The 21,491-nt window shown below is 33.8% G+C and overlaps 3 protein-coding genes across 3 annotated transcripts; 1 reads left to right on the top strand and 2 right to left on the bottom strand.

Annotated features, from left to right (window-relative positions):
* Positions 1-1,788: 1,788 nt before the first annotated feature.
* LOC110733128 (actin-depolymerizing factor-like) lies at positions 1,789-4,618 on the top strand. The gene is made up of 3 exons (XM_021913151.1): positions 1,789-2,062; positions 3,101-3,366; positions 4,263-4,618. The coding sequence occupies exons 1-3, from the start codon at positions 2,048-2,050 to the stop codon at positions 4,411-4,413; spliced, it is 432 nt and encodes a 143-aa protein (XP_021768843.1). The 5' UTR covers positions 1,789-2,047; the 3' UTR covers positions 4,414-4,618.
* Positions 4,619-4,742: 124 nt separating this feature from the next.
* On the bottom strand, positions 4,743-8,617 carry LOC110733127 (probable inorganic phosphate transporter 1-7). The gene is made up of 3 exons (XM_021913150.1): positions 8,312-8,617; positions 6,804-7,411; positions 4,743-6,657 (listed from the first exon to the last, which is right to left on the bottom strand). Exons 2-3 carry the CDS (start codon positions 7,379-7,381, stop codon positions 5,649-5,651), a joined length of 1,587 nt encoding a protein of 528 aa, XP_021768842.1. The 5' UTR covers positions 7,382-7,411; positions 8,312-8,617; the 3' UTR covers positions 4,743-5,648.
* Positions 8,618-17,448: 8,831 nt separating this feature from the next.
* Positions 17,449-18,652, bottom strand: LOC110733129 (ethylene-responsive transcription factor 1B-like). The gene has a single exon (XM_021913152.1). It carries the CDS (start codon positions 18,569-18,571, stop codon positions 17,777-17,779), a length of 795 nt encoding a protein of 264 aa, XP_021768844.1. The 5' UTR covers positions 18,572-18,652; the 3' UTR covers positions 17,449-17,776.
* Between the last annotated feature and the right edge of the window lie 2,839 nt (positions 18,653-21,491).

Consider the following 21,491-nt stretch of genomic DNA (forward strand, 5'->3'; position numbering starts at 1 on the left):
TCTAACGTCCACGGGGCGTTTGTTAGCTTTTGTCTAATAAAAAATAATTAAAAATCTAGAATTTATTTTTTTAAAAGGGTAAAGGACGGTGGGGGGACTTCATCAATAATAATTTGTTGGGTAGCAAGCATCCATTTGCAAATTGCAAAACTAGATCATTATTTTCTGGTCCTATGGCCATGTTACCTACTCGTATACCTCATACTATAGCGTTATTCCAACGCACCGCCCTCTTTTTTTTCAAGTCAATTATAAATTTCATAATAACATTTTAATAATATCAATCACCCACTAAGGTCAAATGTAGCTTGGCAGCATCTTTTAAGAATTACATCAGCAATTACGAATTACTATTATTGTACCCTCCATTGATTAATTAATCTTCATCTAATCTACTCACCCTTGTTAACACTTACCAATAAAGTCAAATTGGATCATACTTCTTCCGTTTTTTTACTTGACCCGTTTTGACATTTACTATTTATCACCCTTCCTTTGACTGTGTTTTGTAAATAATATATAAGGAAAAACATATTCATGTTGGATCATTTTGAATTCGTCTCAATAAGAACTATCATAATACATAACTTTTATATTTTTTAATTATGGAGAATTAAATTAAAGTTATTGACCGTTAAAGTTTTACATTGACAAGCTTGATAAAAGAAACAGGTCAAGTAAAAAAGAACAAAGAAGTATATACTAGTAACATAATCCTATCAAAAATATACTATGGAAAGTTCGACTCACTTCGCATTTGCACGGTCTTCAATGAACATCTTTAATCATTAATAACTTTGGTTATGTATAAGTAAAAATTTCAAAAAGTTGATATTTGAAAATTTTATCATTAGATGAATCTAATAAGATCAAATTTGTTAATTTATTTAGATGGTATAAATCATAAAATGTGGTCAAAAGTGATTTTATTTTGACCACGTGAATAGTAAGTGAGTCGAACTTTCAGAAATGGAGGTAGTATATAATTTAGATTAGTTATAAGGAAGGAGGACCACAAATTATGAAATTAAGATTTTAACTTTTTAAATCCCTTGACTACATCACTCGATAGTAATCTTTGAGCAGTAGGACGGAGTGTCTATAAGATTGTATAGCTATAGTTTCTCATTATAGGTTAAACCAAATATAATTGGAGAAAGATTAGATTGTATAGAATTATTATTAGAGTAAGCATATATGATATATTGTGTTATTTCATGCCAATGAAGGTTGAAAATTAGACTTATTGTTTGATGTGATTTCTCAGTTATCTATTTAATAAAGTATTTATATACGTGATAGTACTTCTTTCATCGTATTATATTAACTATTCAAACAGCGTGCCTTAGCATAAGAGTAAAATTATTTGCAAAATTCTTTTGAAAAGAAAAAAAATTATGAATAAAGATACTTCTTACCAACTTTCATTGTGAATAAATTGGTCAAGTCATCCTATTATCCTAGACTAGTTCAACAAAAACAAGCCATATAATTGTTATTTTCCTCTCAACTTTGCCAACTCTAATCTATGAGTCTATGATCATATTCTCTTCACATAATATTTACTACACTTAAAGTTATTTCATTCGGCTAAACTAGTTTTATTTGTAATCAAATTAAAAATAATTTTTCTGATCAAAACTTATTTTATTGATTTTAATATTGTATTTATTCAATAAATAACCGAATTTTTAACAATTTTTATCTATTTTTTTCTTAAGGTAAATTAAACAAGACCTAAGCAATTATAAATACCGTTAACGCGTTAATGACGGGTAAGTTGATAACCCTAAAGTAAGACATCCCATTGTTAATAATTCTTAACTAGAAAGAAGAGAAAGAAAAGAACAAAAAGAAAGAACCTTTTTTCAGTCAGTTTTTGGACACTCCACGACACCATAAAATTCTCAATTTATTTTGTTTTTCTTTCAACAACCAATTTCCCTCCAGTTTATCACCAATCCTTTAAACCCCATTTCTCTCACTAAAAATTCTAACTTTCGTGCGATTTTGGTGTTTCCTTTCAATCTAAGCAACTTCATCAACCATGTCTTTCAAAAGGGTATTCACTTTTTTATATGCTGAATCTTTAATTCTTTGCTTTTACTTTCATGGGTAATTTTTTGTTTTTGCCTCCGATTAAGTATAATTTCCATGATTTTGAGTTGATTATTCTCAATTTTATTGAATTTGTGGTCTGACTAATAATGATTTTGATAATTTTATGAGAAAAAATTTAGGCTTGATTTATTATTAATTTTTTTTTTATTTGATGCAAAAATTTAATTGATATACTTCAATTTCAACCATTGACCATTTTGCTAGTATTCCCATTTCTTGTGTTGTTCATTCTTGCTGAAAGATGTTTTTTTTGGGGCCTTCGATGTTTGTTAGGCGAGTAATCTGCGTAAAAATTAATTTTACAAAAAGCGAAATTTTGGTTTGACTTTTTTACCATTCAGTTGAAATTTTTCCCCAAATTACCAATTTATTTGTTTTTGATTGAAACTTGAGATCTCTGTGAACTTTGGCTGTGATTTCCTGTGAATTTTGAGCGATTTAATTGACAAGTTTTTCTTTGGTAGTGAATTACACAATTTAATTTTGATTATGCTTAGAATATGTGTTCTCCATTTTCGCCTCAAAAAAAAAAAAATCAAGGTGTCATATTATTTTACATCGTATTACAGAACAATGACATTCGAGTTGATTTTGAAAGCTGAAATTGGGACTTATAAGTTTTAATAAGGATTCTTACAATTTGTATTGTCAAGTTTGTATTTTGATGGGGTATGTGCTTTGTGTATGTTCATCATGAGGTTTTAACTCTGCTGCCTTACGAAAAATTGATTGCTACGGGTGATGATTGACATTGCTATCCTGTGATTTTCGAGGGCAGCCTTGCTGAGTTGATCAATTTTAGATAGTGTTTACGCGATTATTTTCACCCGAGGCTGAATTTTTTTAGCATACTCTTGAGTGATTAAGTCTGGCCCATTTTATGTTTCAATGTTGTTGGATTTTGATAGCAATTGGTCTATTGTTCTTATGGAATCATCTAAGGTTCAGAAAGTCTGATCATAGTTTTGTTTTGTAACAGTCTAACTCTCTGTCTGGATTGTCTATCGCGGACCATAGCAAAGATGCATTCCTAGAACTAAAGAGGAAGAAGGATCATCGCTACGTTGTATTCAAGATTGATGAGAAGAAGAAAGAAGTTGTAGTTGAGAAGACTGGCAATCCAGCCGAAAGCTATGATGATTTTTTGGCTTCTTTGCCAGAAAATGACTGTCGATATGCAGTCTTTGATTATGATTTTGTGACATCTGACAATTGCCAAAAGAGCAAGATTTTCTTCTTTGCATGGTTAGCTCTTTGCCTGATTTCTTTTCTTCAGTTGCATATTCATTCCCTCCAATTATTTGATTATTGAATCTGCATCTTTGAATCAATTTTGTGAAATATACATCGACTTTTGATTCGTCAAATTATGATGATACTAAGATAAATGCCCTGGTGATGCTGATTCTGTTTCATACTTCGGAATTTCGGATGTCAAGTATATATGTTGCTGCTATTATATGTATATAGTCTATATACATGAACTCTGGAACTGGATTGATTTATGAATGTCTGATTTATTACTGCTAGCAATTTCCTGGAGTGTAGTGTTAAGCCTTAAACAATAAATGAGTAGAGATCAGTGGTTGAACCCCTGGCTTCCATCAGTTCACAACTTAGCTCGTCCTGGGTTCAAGGCTCCTTTCCCCCGTCCCCTGAACATTATTCCTCACTAGCCACCTTCCGCAGGCCACCTTGAGATAGGGATTCAGTGAGGGGGGTAATTTTGCACCTGACCTGGAAAAATAGTGTTAGGCTATCTCTATCAGATAGTCAGATACTGCATAGTTTGTTTATTTGCGCTGATCTTACTGCGTATGATTGATTTGGCCCAGAAAAACTATGTTTTTACCCAACAGCTTCATTAGAATCATGACCTCTGATCTACTGTTTTTGAAGTTCCATGCTCAAGCTTTGTTATGACATAAATTGCCATTTCTTCTAGAAATTGTCTAATTGCCAAAGTAGTTAGACAACTAATAAGAATATACTACGTAAATATTTGTTGCCTGACTATTAGACAATTAGTTCAGCTTTTTTTTTTTTATTGATTGTTGAGCAGCAGAAGTGCAGATCTTCTGATTCTGACTTTCAGAAGAAATTTTGTAGCATGATCATTTACACGTTTTATCTATTTGTAGGGCTCCTTCAACTTCTCGCATACGTGCCAAGATGCTGTACGCCACATCAAAGGAGAACTTTAAGCATGAGCTTGATGGTGTACATTATGAAATTCAGGCTACTGACCCCTCGGAGATGGATCTTGAAGTGCTCAAAGATCGTGCACATTAATCAATTAGAATTTATAAAGCGATAATTCTTTCTGACGAAGGAAAAACTCGAAAACAGGTCTGACGCTTGAAGCTTATAGGCTGTTGCTGTTGTTACATATATACTGTTGTTAGCCTGTATTGCTTGTCAGACAAGGGCAAGTTTACTGACTTGTAAACTATTGATGATCTAACTCTTGGAAGTTATAAAATGTTGTTATTCCAGATTTCCAGTAATCCAGTTTTTTATGCATAGATTGGGGCATCAACTAGGGTGGCAAAATTTTAAGAAGTTTATAGCTCTTTACCTAGGGAAGAGCTGATTATCATCAGCTCAACCCAACTCGAGTCAGATCAGACTAACTTTAAGGTGGTGTTGGGCTTGAGTAGACTTTCTATTTTACTGTCTCATCTGTAGGACTGTTTTGGTCAGGTATGGTTTTCCCGGTATTGGACTGACAGTTTTCAGCCTTATCCCTCGATATGAAACTGGCCAACTCTTTGTGTCTCGAATCATGGGTGATTGACGAGGCATTAGGTTTTATATCAACGCCATCCCCTTGGCAAACTTAGAGCTTCAAATACTTCTTTCTTGGCAAACTTGGAGGAAACCTAGTAGAAACATGTCTCTGAAGTATCACTATGAGGTTCTAAAGATTGTTTTCTTGGTTTACAGTTGACAATGTATATGAAGTGATTCTTATTTTATTAAGGGCTCGAAATGTTTCTACACATTAGAAATTAATTGCTGACGAATAAACATGATTTTAGCAAGAGCATAGCCTGATATCAGATACTCCTGCCTTTGTCGCTGCTAATTGAAAGCAGCTAGGTAACAAATGTTTTACCACTTGATTTTGTTTTTCATTTTTCTTGCTAGTTTTTAAGGCGTTAAGAGATTTCCTTGACTCTTCTTTACAAATAACCATCAAAACCTTGCAGTTCCGAACTGAAAAAAACAGCAGACCTGATAGCGAAACTCATCAGTATTTAAAGATCAGCACATTGAACCTGTATCTGTAAGTTGCAATGGCTGACATTATAAAATAAACAATGCAATGATTTTCAACAAACCAAACACGATAGATTCCTTCACAACCTACTTAAACTCATCACAATTTATGCAAAAATGTAGCACACCCAACACAACTAATGTCATAGAGAACTAGTGCCTGAGAAATAAGAAAGAAACATTGATCACACTACAGTAGACATTGGGAAACTGATCTTAAACTACACTAGAAATCCCAAACAAACTCAAACTATGGATGGTTCTTCTTCCTCCTCATCTTCATTTTCCCGTGAGATTTCTTCTAAAGATTTCCCCTTCGCCTCAGGCACCAAGAAGGTAAAGAACAGCCCTAGTAAGTTGATCACACCTAGAACAATGAGAGAGTTTTTCACTCCAATGCCTGGAGGGTAACCTTGGTCTGTCTTTGTTGGGTCAGTATTCTGAGCCAAGTATAAGAACCCAAACGCGCCAATTATGGCACCTGCCTTCCCAGCGGCAGCTGATATCCCATGACAAGTAGATCTTAGCCGCGCAGGGAAAATCTCTGCAGGGACCACAAATGTGGTAGCATTGGGACCAAAGTTGGCAAAGAAGAAGGTTAAGGCATACATCATGACAAACCCAATCCTGTTCTCCGGGTGAGTCCAATGGTTGTAAGGAATTGCAAGGGCAAACATGAACACTGTCATCATGGCAAACCCCAAAATTTGGATAACAAACCGCCCAATCCTATCAATGAGGAAGACAGTGAACCAGTATCCAGGAACAGTACTACATAACGCGATCAAAGTCTGAGCTCGAGCAATCTTATACACCTCTTGGATTGCGTTCATTGATTTAGCAGCAGGGATCCACCCCACAGCACTAAAGATATCCTTCTGAAAAAGATTCTGACTGTAAAACGCAATGTCAAGCAAGAACCAGGTACTAGCAGTTCCTAGTAAGTGCAAACCATGACGTCGAGCAAACTCCTTGGAGAACAAACCCCAAACGGTCTTTGTCCCCAACTTCTCCACCCCTTGAGGCTGCTCCTCTTCGATCTCCTGATTCAATACCTTCCCCATATCAGCAGCCGCCTGCTTAGTATTCTTTGCAACAAGCGCGGTATACCTTGCAGTCTCAGGCATCTTCATTCGCCAATAGTATGTCATAAGTGCTGGTAATGCTCCAACCATAAGTATGATCCTCCAGACAAAGTCTGCTTGTGGAATTGTGGACTTAATTGGATCTTCTTCATACGATGGAGCTGGAAACCTATGACATATATAACAACCATTTTCAAGACAGATTGATTAGAAACTTTGTTATGTAACATACTTTCTTACAAGTTTATCAGCAATTTTTTCATGAACATTATTGTTTATCAGCAGACTGATGTTAACGTGTACAAGTATACGTACCTAGCATCGAATGCAGCAGAGATCAAAATAGCAAATATACCACCAGAAAGGATCCCGAACCCCTGCATAGCAAACACGGCTGCAATGAACGCACCACGAGTCTTCTTATTAGCATACTCGGACATGATGGTGGCAGATAAGGGGTAATCCCCACCAATCCCAAACCCAAGCCAAAACCGAAAGAAGCAAAGGGTGATCATCACAGTATTCGGGTTACTCCCAAAGGAGAGACCCGAGGCCACAGAGCATAGACACATGAGCATTAGTGTTAGTCCATAGACCTTTTTTCGGCCCAGCTTGTCGCCGAGCCAGCCAAAGAAGAGTTGCCCGGCTAGAGTCCCTACTAAGGCTACTCCATTGATAGCCGAGGAGTATCTAGGGGGTAACGTGCCCGGCTTCTCTGAGCCGGGCACGTGAAAATAAACCCGTCCTAGGAGTTTTGTCACTAAGGATATACAAAACAAATCGTAAGCGTCCGTAAAGAAGCCCATCCCTGCTATTACAATCGCCGTAAAATGGTACCATTGTGTCTTGGCTACATCTAACGCATTTAGGACATGTAATTGATCCTTAGCCATGACACTTTAATCTTCCTCTGTTGTTTTCCCCTGAAAAATAATCCAACGAGTAATTTTAGTAACAGAATACAGGCATGTGTATATATAATGAATACTTGTTACATACATTGTACACAGACGATTAGTTAAATTCATTTCACACGACATAATATGAAACAAACAACTCCGTCCAAGTCTCCACACACTATACACTCGAATGTAACATAAAACCGTTAATTAACAACTTTGAAAAGTAGAGTATATATTATTGTTTTCAGTGTTCTAGAAAAGGTTGGATATTTACTTTTCATATATCATAAGCACAAAATAAAATTCATAAAGTGTAAGCAAGTACTCGTGAGAATATCAAAACCTGGCCTAGTACACTTTACTTATTCGTGTGCTCCCACATGGAACAAAATAGCCAAATACGAACAAATTCTATGAGGCATAAATTTGATAATTTGTTACGCATAGAATATAAATCTAGCCTGTACAAGCACGACACTAAAATCCATAGTTATTAGCACGATTCCATGATCAATAGGTGAGATTATGGATGAACAAGTATAAATCTTTAATTTTATCGTGATTCCATGATTAATAGGTGAGATTATGCATGCATATTTAATAGTTTGTGAATCAAATCATAATGTTAAAAGAAATTATCAATAAGTATGATTCAATCCTTAAAATGAATAATGAAACATCTTAATCTTCATTCTCCCAAATAATTGGAAACTTGAAATTTTGTACTTAAAACATCATTCATTTGTCACATCACAAATATACATGTAATGACAAATCAAAGATCTCATTTTTTAACAATATATATTAACACATCATCATATTAAACAATTCAATATAATACAATATAAATATAATAAATCAAGAAGTAACTCTACAAATTATTAAGAATATTAAATATTAAATATTTAAAATAATACAAACCTGAAATAAATTTGTTAGTCTAAGGTTGCTGAGTATGCTGACGTACAGCTTCCAAATAGTCTGACAAAAATAAGTGAAGAAAAAAAACAAAAGAAAGGGTTAGATCTTAAAATAATGTGTTTTTTTTTTTTTAAAGGTTTAGTTTAAAACAATTTAGTTTGATTTATGTGATGGGGAAAAGAGATGGGAGAAGAGGACAACGCAGAGATGTATATTTATATGAGAGATGATAGTTGCCAAATTTCAGGGCTTAATTAACAACTTCAAATGGTATCTTCCACTTAGAGTTTAAGAGATATTCCCTTCTTTCTCGTTCTAATTAGTCAACCTAATTAAGTTACCACCTATTGCTACGCAATCTCTCTTTCCTTTTCACTCATGTACTTATTTTTCCGCTTTTTGGTTATATGTTATGATCGACTGATTAAGTGACATATTGTTTATATCGTACGGATAAGTTCCATAATGTTTATAAAAAAATGATATTAGAGTATAATATCATTTGGTACACGTTCTTATGTTGTTTATGTTGTAATGTTAGTATGCGCACCTAAATTGACATCACACGTATTAGTATTATTATGTAAAATTTATGTGAATCAAATATTTTATCAGAATTATAACAGACGTGCATATATACAAGACTTAACAGATGGAGTACATGTAGGTCCATGAATATGGTCAAGTTCCTAAGTGAAATTAATGTTTTTATTATCATGGTGATTTTGTACCGTCTTTAGTGGCAAGAAAGAGATTATTTTGCTAGATAATGTGAAGTTTGTTGCAAAGATAGGAAATAGGGATAAAATAATGAATGCTGGAGCATCTGAAAGGAATAAACTCCTCCAGTTTGCTTATTGCTGTAATTTCTTTTATTGCATTAATAATGTGAGGGGGAGATTGAGAGAGTAAAAGAGAGGCTATCAATGTGACATGTCACACTAATTTTTTTTTTTAAGGGATCGGAACAAAAGAAAAATAGTTACCAAAGAGCTGTCAAAAGTTGACCCGATTCGAAATACCGACTCAAACCCGATTATTAACTGACCCATCTGAACCCGAAAAAATGATGACCCAAACCCGACCTGACCCGACTTAAAACCAACCTTAGACCCGAGTATGTGAGACCCGAACCCGAACATGAACTGACCTGGATGACCCGACCCGAATGTAACCCGTAAATTATTGACCTAAACCGAACCCGACTTGGACCAAAATTGACTCAAACCCGTTTTAACCCGTCAAAACCCGAATTTAACCCGACTTGTTACTAACCTGGCCTGAATTCAACCCGATCCATTCCTAACCCGACCCGAATTTAACCCAACATGTAACAAACCCGATCCGAAATCAACCCGACTTGTTATTGACCTGACCCAAATTTTACCAGACCTATAACTAACCCGACCCAAAAATTCAACCTGATCTGTTACTAACCCGACTCGAAATCAACACGACTTGTTATTGATCCGACCTAAATTCAACCCAAATTGTTCCTGACCCGATTCAAATCACCTTAAATACAATTTAGACCACCTTATTATTGTTGATCAAATCATTTTGTCTAGGGAGACCAAGTCGGTCCAGGCCAGCAAAAGAAAAGAGCATCATCCTCAAATTAAAGAGTTAAATATAATATATATTTGTTGTATGGTCAAAAGAGATAATTATCTTCCTAAATTATAGACTATAGTTCCCTAATATATTTCCATATATATTATAGTCAAAGGAAATAATTAGCTTGATAAAAATGATAATTATCTATTTATATTTAGTTGAACCCGAATATGACCTCACTTGGAAATGATCCGACCTGATTGTAACCTGCAAATTATTGACTTGAACATAACCGACTTGAATCCGAGAATGACCGACTTGAAAATGACCCAACTTGATTATAACCCGCAAATTATTGACTTGAACTCGAGAATGACCCGACCTGAATATAACCTGCAAGTTATTGACTTGAATCGAACCCGACTCGAACCCAAGAATTACCTTAATATGTTTTAACCCGATTAAACCCGACCTATTGTTCACCCGACCCAAATGTAACCTGACTTGTTATTAAACTGACCCAAACCCGATAAGAAGTATTACCCGACGTGACCCGACTAAAGCATGACCCAACCCAAACCCGACCCGCATAGGTAATGGAATTAATCCGAATTGACCCGATCCGAGTTGATCTGACCAACTCTTATCGAATCAAACCTGACCCGTTTACCCGAATTGACAGCTCTACCCGAAACCTCCAAAATATCTCAAAAGGCGTGGATATTAGTATTTAATTTTGGAATTTTTTGACTTTTATAACCCGGAAATAAAATTTGTCGAAATGTTTACCATGGTCCCTAATACCCTCCGAAAGTCCAATTGGCCGGGTGGAACCATCCAATTTGCCTTTAAACGACCAATTTACTGGTTTAAATTTGCACCGATTTCATTAACTCAAGCCAACCACGAACATTTATGACAACAAATAATGATCATATATGGTTCCAAACGGCATTATATGACTCCGAGATGTATCCCCTAAAATCTCAATGTTTTTCGACACCGGGCCCCAAAACATCCGAAATTTCTCAAAAAACGTGGATATTAGCCTTCAATTTTGGAAGTTTTGACTTTTTTTTTCGCCCGGACATTAAAATTTCCGAAATGTTTACCATGATCCCTAATATCCTCTGGGAGTCCATTTTGGTAGGTGGAACCATCCAGTTTGCCTTTAAACGACCAATTTACCGGTTTACAACTTGCACCGATTTCATTAATTCAAGCCTACCACGAACATTTATGACAACAAATAATGATCATATATGGTTCCAAACAGCATTATATGACCCCGATATATATCCCTAGAATTTCAAAACTTTTCGACATCAGGCCCCGAAACCTCCAAAATTTCTCAAAAAGTGTGGATAAATTTGAAATTTTTTTACTTTTTTTCGCTCGGAAATAAAAGTTTCCGAAATGTTTACCACGGTCCCTTATACCCCTTGGGAGTCCAATTGGGTGGGTGGAACCATCCAATTTGCCTTTAAACAGCCAATTTGCCGAATTACAACTTGCACCTATTTCATTAATTCAAACCTACCACGAACATTTATGACAACATATAATGATCATATGTGGTTCTAAACGTCATTATATGACCTCGAGATGTATTCCTTAAAATCTCAAGACTTTTCGATACCTTGCCCTCGAAACCTTCAAAATATCTCAAAAAATGTGGATATAATCCTTTAATTTTGGAATTTTTTTGACATTTTTTCCGCCCAGAAATAAAAATTGCCGAAATTTTTACCATGGTCCCTAATACCCTCCGGGAGTCCAATTGGGTGGGTAAACTATCCAATTTGCCTTTAAACGACCAATTTACCGGTTTACAATTTGCATTGATTTTATTAAATCAAGCCTACCACGAACATTTATGACAACATATAATGATCATAAATGGCTCCAAACGGCATTATATGACCCCGAGATGTATCCCCCAGAATTTTAAGGCTTTTCGACACTTGGCCCCGAATTCTCCAAAATTTCTTAAAAAGCGTGGATATTAGTCTTCAATTTTGTAATTTTTGACTTTTTTTTCGCCCGGAAATAAATTTGGCGAAATGTTTACCATGAATCCTAGTGCCGTTCTGGAGTCCCATTGTGTGGGTAGAACCATCCAATTTGCCTTTAAACGGCCAATTTATCGGTTTACATCTTGCACCGATTTCATTAACTCAAGCCTACTATGAACATTTATGACAACAAATAATGATCATATATGGTTCCAAACGGCATTATATGGCCCCCAAATGAATCCCCTAGAATTTCAAGATTTTTCGAGGGCCCCGAAACCTCTAAAATTTCTCAAAAAGCATGGATTTTAGTCTTCAATTTTGGAATTTTTAGACTTTTTTCGACCGGAAATAAAAATTGCCGAAATGTTTACCATGGTCCCTAATATCCTCCAGGAGTCCAATTGAGTTTGTGGAACCATCCGATTTGCCTTTAAACGACCAATTTATCGGTTTACAACTTGCACGGATTTCATTAACCCAAGCATACTACGAATATTTATGACAACATATAATGATCATATATGGTTCCAAACGGCATTATATGACCCCCAAATATATCCCCTAAAATATCAGGACTTTTCTACACTAGGCTCTGAAACCTCCAAATTTTTTCAAAAAACATGGATATTAGCCTTTAATTTTGGAATTTTTTGACTTTTTTTCGCCCGTAAATAAAAATTGGCGAAATGTTTATCATGGTCCCTAATACATTTAGGGAGTCCAATTGGGTGTGTAGAACCATCCAATTTGCTGTTAAACGACCAATTTACCGATTTACAACTTGCACCGATTTCATTAATTTAAGCCTACCACGAACAATTATGACAACAACTAATGATCATATATGGTTTCAAACACCATTATATGACTCATAGAACTTCAAGACTTTTCAACACCAGGCTCCGAAACCTCCAAAATTTCTCAAAATGCGTGGATATTAGCCTTCAATTTCGGAATTTTTTGACTTTTTTTTCCCGAAATAAAAATTTCCGAAATGTTCAGCATGGTCCTTAATACCCTACATAAGTCCAATTGGATGTGTGGAACCATCCAATTTTCTTTTAAACATCCAATTTACCAGTTTACAACTTGCACTGATTTACCGGTTTACAACGGCCAATTATTTTGCCCCATTGCAAAAAATGGGGTCAAACTTCAAAAATCTTGAATATAAATTCTCATTAATCGATAAGAGGTAATATAGTCATGTGCGATCTTATTGGATGGATTCGTCTCATTTTATATTTTATTAATATCAAGTTTTTATAATTTTTACGCGTATAGAAATTATATAGAGTTATTTACGTTACAAGATGCGTCTTGAAGACCGTGCAAAGTTCAATGGGGCAAAAAAACAGGGACAGAAGGTCAAAAGGGAGTACCTCACAAAATCCTTCTATTACATACTTCGTATTATGAGTAAAGAATGTACTACCTTCGAAGAGTGCACATAAAAAATAGACTAAAGAAACTAAGGTCATTGGCCATACTTTACTCTCTTTGTTGGTAGTCCTGGGCCATACTTTACCTCATAAAATCTTGGATCCACCACTAGGTATAGCTTAAGTGGTTAGAGCATCTCTCTCAATTCTACTAGATCCTGAAATCGATTCTCCATTTCTCATCACTCGCTCTTGTAGCTCTCTAAACACCAAAAAAAATACATATAGATAGTATGTACAAGACTTGACATTATTGCATACTTCCCTTTCATCATATTACCAAGTATCTATATCTCTCTCCATGTAGAAAAGTTCAATTTGAATCCATGTGCCTGCCATAAGTTTTGTTGTTGACTCTTGCAATGTATCATTAGGCATTAGCCCCAAACTCAAGGGCCAAAATCAAATAGTTAAAAGTTGAGGTTCCTAGATTAATCTACATGTAATGTAAAATAAAAGAGAAAATAATTTACTCTTATGTTTTAGTATTATTTTAAGCTATTAAGTATATCATTATGATTTCTTTGAACTTTCAAAACACTAATATATTGAGTATTTGACCATTGATAATATTGAGTATTTCAAAACACTAATACAATGATCTTTTGTTAAAAGTTTTTTTTTTAGAATTTTATACTTTTCAACAACAATTATTAGATATGGGAGTTCGAGGAAGCTCCTTCAAAAGGCCAACAAAAAAAGATTTTTCTTCACCTTTTTCATGTTTGTAGTTGGACCAACATATATTTTAATGATTTAGCCAAGGATAGTGCTTTCTTTTTGGTGCGGTCCATATTGATGGCCCAATTAATATATTCCGTATTATTCAGAGATTTTGCCATAGATTTAGAAATTCAATTCTAAATCAAGTTCTTTTTCTTTCAAAAAAGAAATTCTATTTCTAAATCAAGTTCTTTTTCTTTCAAAAAAGAATCTCAATTTTTTTTAAAAAATTATATTCTTTCAGTTTACAGCTACAATAAATTCAATTTTTTTTGAGGAAAAGGTAATATGAGCTTTTATTAAATTAAATCCAATTCCGCTAAAGTAGTAGTACTCTGAGGGAACGGTCCGGTACAAACAAGTTCATCACAAGTTCCGGTATCCCACCTAGCAATGTGATGAGCTACCGTATTACGTCTAACATGAGAAAAAACGCAAACGTCAAAAAAAGCTTTATCATGCCTAATATCCTCATAAATAAGGTGATTTGGAGTCAGACCACTTCTCTTGCCTTGGACCCCTCGTATGACACTAGTAGCTACAATAAATTCAATTAAAGTTTGATAATCCTGTAAAAAAATTAAAAAAATAATAATAAATTTAAAAATAAAACTTTATGTATCATAAAATTGAATATTGATTATTTTGAGTTATTTGTTGTCTACTATGCACAATGCATTATTATATTTTTGTAGAGTTTTTTAGGCATATTCGAACTAGATTTTGCCTTCTATTTTTCAAGATTAACACTTTTAAGCATGCATTAGTAATTTTGGTTATAATGGGCATTGTTTGTAAAATCTTGAATCCTCCTTGGCATTTCCACTTTAAAATCATGTTACAATTTTCGTTGTTTGAATGTTTAACCATTGTTATATTAGAACTATTAATTGATGAATATATATAAATATATAATTGATAAAAGAAAGATGATTTATAATTTTAAGCGTTGAATGTCAAGATGGTTTACAAATTTGCAACCCTAGTAGGCAATTATCCTTCCCGTTGTTTGGTTTCAAATCTCACAATATACATGGAGTTTGAGCTCTATGACTTTTATCAGTCTAGAACTCCTCGCAATAGGATCTTACCTAAGCGCACTGTTAGTGGACCAACCCATACCTGGTGCGAATTAATTCCACTTTGAAGGAGGGGCGGATGAAATTCGAACCCGTGACCTTTGTGTCACGTTGGCTCTGATACCATGTTAGTGGACCAACTCAACCAAAAGCTTAAACTGATGGTTGTGGCCCTGGAATATGTTATATACACTATCACTCCCCCTCACATGAAAGGCCCTTTGGGCTTGAAATGTGGATGCTGCACAGACCCTCCCATACCCGACGCGAATTAATTCCACTTTGAAAAAGGGGTGGATGAGATTCGAACCCGTGACCTTTATGTCACGCTGGCTTCGATACCATGTTAATGGACCAACTCAACCAAAAGCATAAACTGATGGTTGAAGCCCAGGAATATGTTTATACTCTATCACGCACTAAAAAAAAAAATACTCCACAAGACATCTTATTATAATAATAAGTTATAATTTACGAATAAAGTACACAAGTAATGAAATAAGTTTTGGGTGAGTCAGACTCACGTGAGTCCAACCATGCAAATAGAAAAAATAATAGGTTAGTATGGTTAAGTATTAGATTTCTTTTGTTTGATAAACTGGACTCACATGAATCCGGTCTCACACAAAACACTTTGAATTCAATTACATATGTTAATTACCATCTAAAATCACAACTAATTAAACTAGTTGACATATAATCATCGGCAAAACATTACCATCTTTCAAAATCTATGTAATTGCATCAGCAGTTTATAGTCGCTCTCTAATCTCTTGTCTCTTCCATACATAACTACACAAGTCTTTCTTTGGTCAAATTGAGAAATTGTAAGTAATTTTACAGTCTAACAACTCAACAAGTTTTTCTTTGATAAGTGAGATCACTTCTTATGCAAGTAAAATTGAGTGGACAAGGATAACTGACTGGGCCATAACAATTGTAAGATTGGGCCCTACATATGAACCAACTCGGAAGGTCTTGTAAATTGGCCCAAGGATTTGACATATTTACTTTGACATACTTGACATATTTACTCTGAAAGATACACATCAGAGTAGTCTTTTTTCAAGATTTTAGAACCTAAATTTGATGCTTGTAATAGTTTTTGTGATAGAATTTTATCTTAAATTCTATTTCTATTTTTCAACACCATTAATGAAAAATTAGCTGAGAATTTTAGATGCATTATATTCATTGTAAATAATACTCTTACTAGTTTGTGAATAACGTGTAGAAGTAAGAAAATTTGCATCGCATGAACCTCTCTTGGGATAAATTCAGATTTATGTACATCAATACATCACGACACAATTGTTGTTTCCAAAAAAAAAAAATAAAAAAAAATAAAAAAAAATTGACATTTCAATAGTCACTCCATTTCATTTAATTAACCTCTCTTATTTTATACTCCATAATTGTATTACAACTTCTTTTACCAAGTAACTGGTGAGCCCCGCACTACGGAGTATTTATTATCTGCTCTGTTGACACCTATTCTGCTGAAAAAGAACACAGGGTCTTAGGGCCTGTTCTCATACGTTGAAATTGAGTTCAGTTCAATTCAGTTAAGCTCCTAATTTCCTTCTCTTATAAAATATTCATTTCAGTTTAGTTCAGTTCAGTCAACGAGAACAGTCCCTTGGTGCTAGTTTGGTTTTTTGGTTTTTTTTTTTTAAAATATATTTTAAACCAAGTAATTAACTAGTGTTAGTGGTGGTTTTATTAGCACATTGGTAAACTTTGTTAGTGAAAAGTAAGTGTCATGGTAGCAAAAGAATACAAATTATAAATCAAAAGCGTAAAAAAAAATTAAGGGGTAGTTAAATGTCATATGAGTATAAAACTGTTTGTGTGCCAATTGAAAACATTTGTATAAATTGACTAATTCATAACATGTAACCATAACTTTAGTGCACTAAACACAATACACGACCTATTATTTGGAGACAGTTAGACAGCTAACGATATCCTAAACACGTGATTATTATAATAAAGTTGAATATTATGATTAACACATTGGTCTTAGTTTTAGACACATGTATTCACGAAATCACGAGACATAAGGGGCATGCATGCTTCAACCAATTTAAGCAATTACCATGTGTTTTAGAAATTAAAACTTTTACATGCCATTTGGACAGATTTATCCACATAATCCAAAATACATGATCACAGTTATTAATTTTTTTTTTAATTTATTAATTACACAAAATCAATCTTACAAAAAATTCAATAGTATCGAAGGAATCATAAGTAAATAGTTAATTATCCCGTCAGAAAAAAAATAAAAGTAAATAGTTAATTATACCTTCCAAAAAAAAAGAAGAATTCCAACTATGAGTAATATAGAATTTAGATTCTTTAAAACAATTACAAATAGTTCTATGGGTAAAACAACTACTACAACATGATAAGATTGATAACATGAACCTTCATTCTCCATATTTACAAAAGAAACCAAGGGGATAAACTAATAAAAAAAAAAACCCTTTTTTTTCACAAAAAACCTCATAATTAATTAAGGAAATAAGTGGCATAAGTTAATAATAATTTATACTTTTATAACTCCCCTGTTTTTTCCCCTGTTTTTAGGGAACAAGAAACAGAGCACCCAAAATTGTATCACTGTTTTTGTTCTTTTATCACTTAAGAACAACTTAATAATTGTTCCAAATAATCAGCTCCTAAATCTTCAAAAACCACCATATTTGTAGAACCATGATTAGAAGAAATAGTATTAGTTTGATTCTTCACTTTTCTTTCTCTTTTCCTACTATTATTTCCCATTGATTTTCTGTTCATTAAGTGTTTTCTTTTCAATGCAATAACAGGGGAAGTAGAGCAATCTTGGTTATCCTCATCAAATTCTCCATTCTCTCTTTTCATCTCCTTCAATGATTCCCTAACTATCTCTACCGGAAAGTTGAGCACCGCCATCGGCCCCCTCATCGCGAATGCCGCTTGATCATAAGCCAAGGCGGCCGCCTCCGCATTGTCAAACGTGCCTAGCCAAACTCGAACACCGTTTCGTGTCGAGTCCCTAATCTCCGCCGCATACTTCCCCCACGGCCGCCTCCTCACCCCTCTATAGGACTTCTTTTCCACCTCCGTGGGCCCCACGTCACCTTGAGAGAATGATGACGTGGCGGAGTTGGCTGAAGCAGGGGAAGCGGGATTTGTTTCAGCTCGATTCCCCTGCTGCGGGCCCTGCTCTGATAACATGTTAAATAAGACGATCTCATCTGAGTCGTTTATATTAAATGGGAGTTGAGGTAGTGTAACAGAATTGTAAGTAGACCAAAATTCATCCCAAGGAAACGATTCTGATGATCCAACGGAGCCGGATGATTCCGACTCCGATGGAGTTGATTGAGGGTGGTGGTGGTAATTGTTTTGAGTTTGGTGTGAAGAGAAAGATGAATAATAAAAAGAATTATCCATCTTGAAGTTGAAAATTTAAGGCTTAAAAGAGTTAAGAAGACTCACCAATTGGAAAAATTTGATTCACATTCCCACCTTATTTATACCCCTTAAAATAGTGGACCAAAATAAAATGACATATCCATAGTAGTATAGAAAAAGTAAGGTAATGCTAGTATAATAATGTCAAAACAAGGGTTTACTAGATTTTATTGATGTAAAATAATATGAAAGTGACATATTCTGAATTATGGGCAAAGGAGGATGTCCTAGAATTATTTAACAATATTTTGGATAGATTTGATAAGAATATAAAGCAATTTTTCAATGTATGATGCTCTCTTTTTTTTTTTTTTTTTTTTTTTTAATTTAGCTTTTTGGTATATGTAGTTGATGTTTTGTGAGACTTGATAAGAGACCAAAATTTGAATGGATTTTAAGGTGAATTATTTTAAGCACGTGGGTCAATGGTTACCCCGGCGGCGTGGTCAAGGTAGGATAGCATTCAAGGTGATGTCATTTTATCTTTTTAATTAATGGTTTTTTAATTGATTTTAATATTAAATTATAATATAAAGTTTGGATTTATTTGTGTCTTTTTCTAATGGGACCATCGAGCTTGTAGCATGGTCATGTTTAGTTATTGAATGAAATAATGGACAAACTATTTATAGTCAATGGAATTGGAATATTATTTATGTGGTAACTTGTTGCTAAAGGGTTACGTTAGCAAGTTCCATGTGGAAAGAGCTTAACTACGAATCCATTGGTAATAGTAAATATATTGTTTAAAGATAATTAGTAAAAATTAATTTTAATTATAATTATGGTATGAATTTGTAATTTTACAGAATAAAATAATAGCAAATCAATAAAAGTCGTCAACTTTAATTAGTAACAATCCAGTGAAAAAAACTATATTAGTCAACTTTAATAAATAACAATCCGGTGAAAAAAAGTGTGTGATAGATATTCTGTGCCTTTAAAATAAACTATAGAGTAAATAAAATTAAAAACTTCCATAAACACCTTCTAACCTTTGTTGGGTTTTCTCGTAACTGTTTGTTAAAATAAATTATTGGGTTAATAAAAAAAATTGGAACATATACTTTGTATTAATACTTCAACTTTGTATTATCTAAACACTTCGTGTAGCGTAAAGCAAATATTATTTGTACTTTCCCAGGGAACGAGCCTTAATTTGATTATTGTTTTTTTAGCTAGTCACAATTAAAGAGTTGAGTGATAGATGATAAGAGTTGAGTTACAGACGATTAATATTAGGAAAATTTTTAAATTATCACCCAAAAATATATGCATTTTCAAACTAACCACCCGTTTAATTTTTTATTTTATTTTACCACCCCTTCAATTAAAAAAACTACTTAGATTACCACCCATTGCAAAATTTCGGTGGATTTCGGTTATGTGGACCCACCAACAGCTAGTAACGATTATGTCTAAACATTACATTCAGGCTCAACCATGTCTTCACTCCACGGCTCCACCTCCCCCTTAAACCAGTTTATTGACTACAAGACAACCTAAAACCAAAAGAAAACCATGAAAAAATTAAGAGCCTTTTAAATTGCCACTACTACTAATCATCTTCTTCTTGTCACCACTAATAGTCGTTGGGTGGGGCCCACATAAGAGAAATTCACCGGAATTTTAAAATAGGTAGTAATCTCTGAATAGTTTTTTAATTTAAGGGATGATAAAATAAAATACGTAATTAAATGAGTGGTTATTTTAAAAATAAATACATTTTTTGGTCGTAATTTAAAATTACGAAATGCTTCCTAGTAACTATATAGCTTATTACTGCCGTTAATGGGGTCTAGAAAGGAAGCCGCATACGAGGTTTCATGTGAAAGAAACATTCCAAAATTCCTTAAATGGCAGGCATACGCAAGGGTATTGCTTAGCCTAAGCATCATCAACTATATACAAATACATACAGAAAATGACAACTATCGATTAAGATTTCACCTCAACACCAAGCCAAATTTCTTTGACAAAAAACACCAAAGCCAATTTTGAAATGATGACATTAGGGACACAAACTAACTACAAACATTGTACATCGCAATTAAAGCATTTAGATAATGTTACATCTAATAAATATTTTTGTCCCCTTTTTATAGGATATGTATGCATACATTATTCACCAATAATAATCATTATTTAGGGAAGTATGGTTAAGCTTTTATACTACTGTTATAATCGATTATGAAATCGATCTAAGATATACTAAGAATAGTGCGTGCGAGTGAGTAAAAAAGATAGAAGTATGTTAGTTAATATTTTATAATAAATTAATGTGACCCGGTTAAACCTGACAAAAAGAAGGGAGATATAAAATAGGATACTACATAGCCCTCAACTACGACACTAAAATCATTTAGAGAGAATTCTATTTGAGTAACAAAGAATTTAGTTTAAGTCAAGTGTAACATGAAGTTCCAAAATACCGTTCAATGATCACTAGGATTATGAACTTAAGTGATAATTTATATTAATTGACCATTGCGGGAGAATACTATCTACTACATATTCAAAATAATATAGCTAAGCTAGTATGTGATATTATTGTTACTCTATTACTTTTTTATGAGTGTAACGTAATAAGAAACAAAAATTGACGAAATTTTGCTCAAAATCAGTACGATTTTGTCATCATATTTCATTATTGGTAATAATTAATACGAAGAACATTGTATTTTACATGGTAATAGCAAGACTAACATTAAAATATCCCCCTAAATATAGCATACCATAAATTCATAACACATACACTATATTACTCGTATGTAATAATTAAACGAACATGCATAGTCACCTAAATACACATACAGTAATGTGCCAATTTTAACAATTTAACCTACTATTATTCTGTTCTAGGTCATCTTAGACCAGAGATAGGTCAATTCCTTTTTAT

Source organism: Chenopodium quinoa, unplaced genomic scaffold, assembly GCF_001683475.1.
Source record: "Chenopodium quinoa cultivar QQ74 unplaced genomic scaffold, ASM168347v1, whole genome shotgun sequence".
NCBI lineage: Eukaryota > Viridiplantae > Streptophyta > Magnoliopsida > Caryophyllales > Amaranthaceae > Chenopodium > Chenopodium quinoa.